We start from the raw sequence: 10,747 nt of genomic DNA, 5'->3' as shown, positions 1-10,747 counted from the left end.
ATTTAGATGTTTTGTGTGGGGTTAAATTGTTTTTGTTAAATTAAGATCATGGCTTTTTTGCTTGGCTAGATTTCAATTTACATTTTGATGTCGAGAACCTCAGTGCATGTTTTTTTTGCTTTTTTTTCCATTCAAAACATCCACGGTACTGTATAATGCCACTCAGTCTTCAATTCAAACCTAACCACCGTCTTGAGGCAGCACGCATAATCATGTACACCACACACATACGTGCAACTCCAAACAAGTAACCAGTATTTTCCGTGGCATCAAGGAATGCACTGGAACAAACATGATACATTCTCCTGAAGGCCACCATGAAACCAGTTGGCCTTCTTGTTTCTCCGTCTGAGCTGCTTTGGGGATGTAGACCTCCTGGTATAGGCTATATTTGAAGGGGGGGGGGGGCATCCAGGGTTCAGGTGAAATACCAGAAACAGCGTGACACTCATATGCTGAAATTGGAGATGGGGTCAAAGCCACCAGCCCCAACCTCACCCTGACCCTCTCAAACACAAACACATGGATCTGTGTAAATCAGCTGATAAGTGAATTTGTGTTCCTCATGGGTTTCCATGAGATGCATAGATGTGTGTGATGTGTTGTGATCACTTGTGTACTTTTACACAACATCTTCCAGAGATCTTTATATTGTACGGTGCAGGTGATGTAAAGCGGTATAAACAAAACTGCAACCACGACAACAAAAAAGTTTGCCTAAAAACTACAGATGCAACAGGTGCAATATGGTGCCTTTATGCACTGTGTGAGAGCTTGTGGTTGAATGCAAAGTGGCATGTGCCCTGAGGATTCTTCCACTGAGTATATATTTACCCCGTCTTTACCCCACATCACAAGCAAAACACACACACATAGAAGAAAAATGCAGGTCTGGTTTGGACTCTATCATTTCTCATTTTAACACACTCTGGTTTCTCTGATCCGTCATTTTTTTAAACATAGAATTTAGGGCATTGGCTAAACTCTTGGTTATACTCTTTGCTACTTTCTGCCATATTTTGTTTGTCATTTTTATCAAGATCTATAGAATGGTCAGCAATGCACCTTGACGTTGGTTGCCACCCGCCAATAAAGAAGAAGAAGAAGAAGAGCTATAGATGATTTGGACATGTCATTTTATTTTTTTTAATATTGCCAGATCTGGCAGTTGGTTGCACCTATTTGCATTGTGAGTAAGGGCCATGGGTCTACTGTGCAGGGAGTGTTCTACAGCACTGAGAATAACCCTCTGTCAATATGTGACTCACTGAACCTACTGGGATCTTTTGTCTTTAATTTACAAATCACCTGCTGAGAGGAGAAGAATGAAAACATCAGGAGAAAATCCCTGTTTTATTATTGTGCCTGACAATGTGTTTAATATTATTATAATCCCTGCTTCACACGCACGCACGCACGCACACACACACACACACACACACACACACACACACACACACACACACTCCCTTGTATCTGTTGCTTCTCCTATTATCTCATCCCATCAGTTCATTTGGGGGAAAGGAGAGTAAAAGAGGAAGAGGTTATTCGACACCGAGGAATCATCTTCACACCCCTAGACGATCTTCGACAGGAGCCGTCGCCTAGCAACCAGCTACAACAAACTGCACAGAACTCAGCACCGACATCAATGCTAACGTTAGCTTAGCGGCTAACTCAGTATGTGAGTAAGGAACCAGGCGTAAAACAGTTTTCCTAATTTTAGGGGAAAATGGTGAAACAGACGATACAGATATTCGGTCGCATTAAGCCCACAAAGAGAACGACAGCGGTGAGTTCGCAGCTGAAATGCAACTTTTGAACACAACTCTGTTTCTATTGACATCAATGCTAGTGTTGCTAGGATGTGCAGCAACTGTTAGCGCCATACAAACGAGGCCTTGTTGTAAACAAAGCACTGTGGTGCATGGTCCCATCGCGTCAATTAACACAGTTTGCGGTCGATAATTTGAAGCAAGAAGCAACAGCTCCCTAAAACACACGTGTCAGTACATGCTGCTAAAGTTCTCATCACATTTTCTACACCCACAGTTGAACTCATCATATCAGGAAAAGCAGAGGTGTAAATGGTGACAATAACCATGTCCCCCTTCCGTTAAAGCCTTTTCCATGGCAGACATGTTGACATGTCAGAGTAGGTAATGCACAGGTGTAAAATAATGAAATGAGTGACTGGAACAGAGCCATCATATAAGTTATCAGGATCATCTGTGCCTGCCCGTTTATCAAAATGTCTTCTGTGAAACAAGTAATCGTTCAAGGGAGCAAGAGTTTAACACTGACCAAATCAAGGGAAATTTACTATCTCATCCGAGGGAAATTAGTTTGCAGAAAACTACATACAAATCATCAAGAATTAGGGTTGCAAAATTCCGGGAATATTCAAAGTTGGAAACTTTCCATGGGAATATATACGGGAATATACGGGAATATACGGGAATTAACGGGAATAAACGGGAATTAACAGGAATAAACTGGAAATTGTGTGGGTAATTTATACTAACTGTATTTACCTTGTCATATACAGACATAAATATAAACATTTTGTTTTGTCATAAGCTGATTTGAGCCCTGAGGAAACTTTGGGCACTTGACTATATGCTTCTGCATCTTTGTGGCATTCTTAACATAGGTCTTTGCACAGTATTTGCAAATGTACACAGCCTTTCCTTCTACATTGGCTGGGGTGAAATGTCTCCACACATGAGATAGTGCACGTGGCATTGTTCTGTAGAATAAGATGAGAAAAAAGCTTGTAAGAAACACTAATGCAATGCCAGAGATATAAATAGTTAGCTAAACAATTGGAATCGTCTTTAAAAATATTTTACAATTGATAGATAAATGAATAGAAATAGGCTAGATGAACAGATGAACAATCCTCAATCAGCATGCTTATATATTTTCCCCAGTAATATCATCAAAACTTACCTGACTAGTCCTTGGGCTAATGCAGTAGTGTGGCCTCAATAGCCCTGCTGTAGTGTGCAGGATGCTGGGAATTATCTGTGCATGTGATGGAAGAATGCACTGCACATGGAAGAATGCACTGCGCATGTGATGGAGAAATTCAACGTGCAGCGTGTGCTGCATTCCATACATCTTTAAAATAGAGTTTTGAATTATTTTTGTATTGCTCAGCGTTTAATTTGCGTTAAAATTATTTTTTCAAAATTCCCGAGCTTAACTTCCCATGGAAAGTTTCCGGAAAGTTTCCGCCCCTTTGCAACCCTATCAAGAATACAGCATTAAAAAACAAATACCTGACAGATGATGGGGACAAAAAACACACAGTATAATACAATACAGGCTCACTCCACAAGGAGACAAAATTAAGCCAAAGTCCAACATGCATATGCACATTTGCATAATTGGTATATTCATAATTTTCTCTTGGTAAAGAGCCATTTTTAGGACTGATGCCAATTATCTTGATTGACTTGAGTATTCGAACAGCTTATATTTTGTGCACATGTTTAATACTTATTTTGTGCACAAAATCATCTTTCTCTCTCCCAGCACTTTTATTTCAAGCTGAATGGGTTATTAAAGCTGTTGTACTCGAACCATTATGAATAAAGATATAGACGACGTGATTCCACTTCCTCCCTCTGGCCAGAAAAGATGCCAAAATATCTTGGGCACGAACACTGCCCTCTTGCACATCTGCATCTGCACAGTAGCGATCAGGGGCTGGAGGCGCACTAAGGTGGTCGTGATCCACTCTCGATGAATCGCGAGTCCGTCTCCGCTGACAATCACGATGTTTCAACACATTTTTATAGCATCAAATAACCAATTTGTACCACAAAAATAACGCTTGAACGTTTATCGGTGTGATTAGAAAAGAGCTACCTAACTACCAAAAATGATATAAACCATCTTGGAGAAAAATTGACTTTCAAGTTTGGTCCATGTCTCATCCACCTACTGCATTCAGCCACCAGGTGGCGATCAAGATGATTTGGCGTCACTTTTGGCATGCAGTCATGTCGTCCATCTTTGTATACAGTCTACTATTAGAACCATTTCAAGTAAGCACTTCTTGTTGACGTTTAGTGTGGTACCATCCGTTAAATTATTACAGCGTGTAACTGTATTAAAGACATTAAGGTGAACCACGCTGAGCCAGTGTTAAATTTGCCGTTCTGGAGTGTCAGTCACAAACAGTGACAAACCAACCTACTAGTAGTTATTTTTCTAATAAAATACTCACAAGCCTACTCATTTTTACTTGCCATCAGATATGAGATTTCCTCATTGGGCACATATGTCAAAAAGCTAATTTTCCAAACAGAAACACCACTGGCAAAGTACGTTCTCCTCACTAAAGCTCTGTTTGTTGCACAGCAGCACAGCAGCTGATGGAAGCAATAATTAAATTACTTTGAGGGTTTCAGTTGCACTTTAGCTTTAGCCGACAGATTACAGCAAAATGCAATGAGCTGCCACCTCCTCCGGGCTTTTTGAGGTTGACTCTTTTTTGGGCTGTTTGATGTTTGATGTGAAGAAGACAGTGCAGAGGTGGTCAGAAATCGATACTGCAGGTAGGCTGACAATGAAAAACAATCTGATCATTTAGGTCTCATTGTATCTTTTATCACTCTTAGCCTGGGGCTTGTAATTGCATCAATGTCCATTGAAAACGTATGTCAGAACATACTGTACGTCTAAGCCCCGAGCAGGGGGGTGTTTAAATTGAACCACCGAACCTTACTTTAAATGTCCGTCCCTGCTCTAGGGAAATCTATATTGGTTTACAGTTTCTACTGTCTACCCTAAGGCCTTGGCTTCGGGTTTGGCTTTGGTAAGCGGAGGTGAATTTGCAGAGCTTGTCTACATTGTTCAGTGAGCATTTTTGGATGTTCAGTTCTTTTTCTTGCCATAAGATTTATGATCATAAAAATATACCAACTTCTTATTTTTTTCATTTTGGAGCCTGCAGTACACATACCAGAAGTGACCAAGTCATATTTAAAACCTGACATGTATCGTCTCTGTGTTTAACTCGGACTACGTCTATGATACCACATACATATCAACATACAAATCATAGATTATGTAGTAGACTAGTCTTTAAATACAGCACTGTGGATGGATGCTTGTTACCATTTATGTTGTCCTGTTTCATTGACAGGCATTCTTCCACTGTGGTTTTGACTGTACTGTTGTCTCTGGCTCCCTCAGGTGTACTCTGTGGACAATGAGGAGAAGACAGGTGCCTCTCTGGAGTTCACGGTGCCCAGAGACTTAGCTGATGGCTTTGTTAACAACAAGAGGGAGTGCTACAAGTTCAGGTAGAGACTGAGACCGAGAGTACAATTTACATTTGATTCATTTCCCAAATCATTTGTTCTATCTAAATGTAACTGTTGGGGTCTTTGAAGTACACCATAATGATTTACATTGTTTTTCATATCTGGCTATACTTAGTAGTGATTGAAGTGCAAACTGTTATATCTGCTTTTCTACATGCCTTAGAGGGATCTCTCTATACTCTTTTATGTTATAAAAACACCAGCAGCAGACTAATTATAGATAAATAAAAATATAACTACATATCCACATGTAGTGTCTTTATATCTGTATAATTAGCCACAGTCTTAAATGAATGTACAGCACCAGAGCAATGAATGGCATTTGATTTCACTCATGGTTAAGTTTAAGTCCACAGGAGTAATGTAAATGTGGAAAAAGAACAAATACAGATAAAGCAAGGTATGTCATCCACCAGAACTTAAAGGTTGCATAAAAACTTTTTCCCATGAATAATTCATCCAGCAGTTCTGTCAGTGCAGAGCCAGAACATCTGTTTAACGCTGTCGGTGAAAGCTGCAGCCTTATATACACTCTTGGCAGGGCCCATGCCACGCTTCCAAGCCCTAAATTCACAGTTAGGGAGTCAGACGGCAGTGGACACAGAGAGCCTTTGAAAACCACAGAGTCTTATAATAGCCGGTGGAGGTTCCCTTGTGCCCTTATAGAAATAAAATTTCCACTTTTAACAATCTCCATGGGCGGATTTCTCTTGCATCTCTCTCATCTTTTTCTGTGGGATAAAAGCACGGCGGGGTTGAGACTGCTTTAGAACACAGAATGACTAAACTCCTCCTTATTCACTTGGGAAATGAAATTGACTCTTTTTGTGCCTATTCAGTACGGCTGCGGGTAACTGTGGTGAGCCTCGGATGTTTGAGATAAACCAGCAACATATATTTTTACTATATGTTATGGTCATAAATGAGGTCAAAGATTTATGCTCCTCCTTGTTGTGTTCTGTCAAAGGTGTAATGTTGATCCTGTCTTTGTTCTTTTCTCTTTTGTCCAGATACCAAAAAGTGTTTGATCAAGCGGTCAAACAAGAAGAGATATTTCAAAACATTGCCAAACCAGTTGCAGACAGGTAAGATCTTAATGACATTGTACTATTCAAACTGAAAGATGTAAACACGGGATTGTTTTAATGCCAAGTAATATATAATGAACCCTTTGTCAACCCTTACAACGTCAACACATTATCCTGCTTACAAATTAGAAATGATCACTGACCTCTTGTGCCCAGCACTGCTCATCTCTCCATGTTGTGGTCGGGCCACACAGGCTTTACCCAGCCCTGTTGACAGGATGTCAGTAAAGCTCAGCTTTCTTTAAGATGGAAATGAAGGGTGTCAGTGATTTTTGGCATGTTTTACATACTTAAACCACTAAGTGGACTGAGCTGGCAGGCAAGATGGCACGCTGTGCCATTGTGAGTGTGAGAACATTTACAAGCCACAACACAGAGCTGTAGATACTGTAGCTGCTTACTCATTTTGAGCTGTTTAATTTGTCGTGCACAAGGATTCATTAGATGAATCTACAGAAACATCAGGCCGTCAGATCAACAGTGTAAAGTCATTTGTTAATACCACTGAATTTATTGAAAATGAGTAGAACACAAGGGTCTCAATTCAATTTAGAATCTTAAATATGTCTATAAATGGATTCAACCAATATATTGGACTGATTTGATTTGCAGGTAAACTAAGCACATTTTCTTACTTATTAACTAATGGTCACTATAGCCAATTGATCCAGTTATTTGATGGTTAATTGAATACAGCAGAAATGTCCATGTCATCCATTTCTACCAGATGTATATCGATAACTCTCACTTCTGTTAAATCAAAAAATGTTTTTACTATGGACCCCTTGCGGTAATATGTTTTGCATTTACATTTCATGTTTTTCATCACCCAATTAGCATAATTGTGTCTCAGTGATGAAATTCAATTCCATGCTGCTTCACCCCTGAAACTAGAAAACACAATGTTTAATGCATTTCAACAGAAGTAAACTCTGACTGTCTCTAACATATCTTCCCACCCTGCCTGAACATCTAGTCTAAATCAGGACTGACATCCAAAAGCGAAAACAGCAAACAGAGCAGGATTTACTGGGAATTTCATATGTTGATTGAGTCACGTAACCCAGGTTCTTCCTCTCGCTGCCTCCACGCTGTCCTCATGTCTCAGGTTAACCCCACCATCTTCACAGCATTCCACTCCAGGCTTCTTAGTCACACTACGGCCTATTTGTGGAACCTCACAAGTGCTTTGCATTATCAGTGTTGTTCGGAGACATATAAACAACATGGTGAGACGTCTGGAATTGACCTGACTCACACGGGCTCACACGGGTTCACTGACTTAGGTATTTGGTTGCCCTCCCCAGCCAACAGTTCCCCCCTTTGTTGTGACAGATGGTAAACATCAGGTTAAAAAGTTTCAGCCACAACCAGGTTATACCTTAGCATATCAATTTGAGCTTGGCGTCTTATAGTCTTTGATATGACCACAATGTCTGCAGCCTCAAGGACACTAGTCCCATGTAGCCATGGCCCGTCTGTTGTCCCTATCAGACATTTCTTACTCAAACCTCAGGTCCTCAGCTCTGCTAGATCCCTGTTTAGTCACTGAAGTTTTAAGCTTTTAAATTCAAATCTATCTTATTCGTATAGAGCCAAATAACAACATACAATGTCAGAATACTTGATTAAGGTCAATATTATAGTGAGAAATGCAACAATTTCCACATTGAGTGATTACTTGGCGACCATGGATAAATCTCATGCCCTGTTGCAGAAATCATGAACAGAATTAAATGTGGACTGACACAATGTTTTTCCTCAAGCCCCTGTATTCGAGAAACATTTATTCAGGTTTAGTCAAGAGTGACTCTGGATCGCAGCAGTCACCGCACTAAGACTCAGCTTCATGCACACAGGCGCCTATCTTCTCAACTACCAATAACTGTCAGGTTGTTGTTTTGGTTGGTACTCAGTCATACTTTACGCACGGTTTAGCCAAAAGCTCTAACTCGTTTACTTACGCACTAGTCTCTGTCTCTGCTGTGGTGTAACCCAAACCAGTCATTTCTACCCCAACACAGTAGTTCAAAAACAAACCAGCATTAATGTCGCCAGGAGACGAAGAGCCAATGTAATGATGTCGGCCTGGCAAAGCAACCCCTCTATCTTCAGTGTAATTCCATTTCGCAGGGCTGTGAAACCTGCAGCCCCAATTTAAAGAAGAGTCTGGGACTGTCTAGTTTTATCTGTAACAGTGTTACCTCAGAAAGATTGGACACACTGCTTCTCATACAGAGAACAATGACCCTCTGGATGACAAGTTGCCAATCTCCAGGAAAATTGAGGTGTAAACAGGAACAAGCATTGGGGAACACCCAAGCCTCGGTGGAAGGGCCCAGCCCGCATCATTAGCACACATTTTAAACCGAACACTGAGCCTGTGTCTTTCCCCCCCTGCTGCCAATCAGTACCATGACTCATGCTACATTAACTGGCCAGCCAATGGCAAGCTAACTGACCACTGTTCTCATAAGTGGATGTACTTTAAAAAAACGTAAAAGTAGACTTTTCCTCTCACCGTTCTCATGCAGGGTGTGGAGCTGTACAGCACACAGGAAGGAAAACCCACACACCACTCGAATACTGGGTCGGCAGCTCCGTTAGAATAAGCAAGAGGCTTAAATTTGTTTATAATTCATCTTAAAAAATATAGTGTCGAGATATCCTTTTCCTTGCAGTTGGCAGCTCAGTTTTATTATTACCTTTTATCCAAGCTTGTGTGTCAGAGAACCTACTCCAGCCCTGTGGAGATTTTGGCTGTGAGACTATTTTAATATTTCTTCCTGGTTTGTTTCCAACGCTACACAACAGAGGGGCTTTTCCATGCCAATTTAATCTGCCTCTTGGGAATACTGTCATTTTAGATTTAAGTTCAAACGTAGCAAGATACCATTGGTTTCCATTGACTGGTGCACGTGCAGAAAGGCAGCCCACTGCCAAACCAAAATTTAGCGGGCCCCCGTCTACTTGAGTGGGTTTGGGCTCCTTCCTTCACTCCGAGACATTTCTTCCTCCCTGGCAGATCGTCTGTCGCCATAGCAGCTCTCCGCTCTCTGCCATCTATTCCTGTGGATTTGAAGTGTCAGATTCAATTCACTCAGACCTTCGCAGGGATACACTTGACACTCATGGGCACTGTGGCAAATTATATTACAGTGATGTCATAGGAGGCACATGCTACAAACAAGCAACGGTTTTATTTACAGACAGATGCATTCTTGTCTCAGCAAGTCATAACATATTGATGCTGCATTTCAGCAAGTCATAACATATTGATGCTGTATTTTAGCCTGAGCTTTACTTTGAACTCTTGATAGTGATTTTTATCTATAAGCCCACTGTTGTCTGGTTCCATATATTGAGTCTTCTTTAAAAATACCAGTGGTGATACACTGTTCGGTTCCAGGTACATCAAATGTCATACTTGTGAAATGTTCTTATTCTGTGTTCTGTTCTATCTATGGTCAACTGGGCAGAAGGAACAGATTTGACGTAGGAGAAAATAGTAATTTTGAACAATGTATATAAGGAATATATCTATAGATAATTGAATCTGGTTTATATCAAATTTTATGAATAAATAATATACATTGGTGTGGTTTGTATTCATAAGAACGTAATGTTTTCATTGTTCATGAACTCGGTTAGCTATATTTACTGTTTGTAATTTTAATTTGAACAGCACTCAAAGGTTAGCATTCTGGGAAGTGTAGGAAACCATCACCCACAATAAATGTCCACAGGAAAAAGGTACACAACAGGAAAATGATGTATGTTCACTATCATTACAGTAGATAATGTAGTAGAGTTTAAGGATCAGCCACTGATCTCAGGCAGGTGCTAAATGTAGATATTTGTAATTGGTATGTTCGTCTTTAATACATAAACACTCACAACAACATAATCAACTGATGGGATTATTCGCCTAAACTAAAAGATCAGGTGTTAATGGGTTTCTTTGTGTCTATCTGTCTGTGTGTCTGTGTGTGTGTGTGTGTGTGTGTGTGTGTTTGTGGGTCTACAGTGTATTAGCTGGTTATAATGGCACCATATTTGCCTACGGGCAGACGGGCAGTGGGAAGACCTTCACCATCACAGGAGGGGCCGAGCGTTACAGTGATCGAGGCATTATTCCACGCACCCTATCCTACCTGTATCAATGCTTCTGCCAGGTCAGCACCTGCAGCAACATGATTTGACAGTGTTTTTTTTAAATTAATGTTTCAGTTTAACTGATTAACAGTGACCACATACAGTGAATCAAGCAAATTGTGCATTAGTATCTGACTGGATTCTTTCAACCATCATTTATTTTCC

General features: G+C 40.5%; 1 protein-coding gene across 2 annotated transcripts in view; it reads left to right on the top strand.

Moving 5' to 3' along the window:
• Positions 1-1,586: 1,586 nt before the first annotated feature.
• The window catches only part of kif6 (kinesin family member 6), a 57,315-nt gene continuing 48,154 nt past the window's right edge, over positions 1,587-10,747 (top strand). For both annotated transcript variants that reach the window (XM_034577037.1, XM_034577036.1), the window contains exons 1-4: positions 1,587-1,792; positions 5,209-5,318; positions 6,350-6,424; positions 10,455-10,602. In XM_034577037.1, coding sequence (XP_034432928.1) covers positions 1,733-1,792; positions 5,209-5,318; positions 6,350-6,424; positions 10,455-10,602 — 393 coding nt within the window. In that variant the 5' untranslated portion in view covers positions 1,587-1,732. The remainder of the gene's footprint in view (positions 1,793-5,208; positions 5,319-6,349; positions 6,425-10,454; positions 10,603-10,747) is intronic.

Source organism: Hippoglossus hippoglossus, chromosome 22, assembly GCF_009819705.1.
Source record: "Hippoglossus hippoglossus isolate fHipHip1 chromosome 22, fHipHip1.pri, whole genome shotgun sequence".
Lineage (NCBI taxonomy): Eukaryota > Metazoa > Chordata > Actinopteri > Pleuronectiformes > Pleuronectidae > Hippoglossus > Hippoglossus hippoglossus.
The sequence above is the reverse complement of the archived record's forward strand: the minus strand, read 5'-3'. Positions and strand labels throughout refer to the sequence as shown.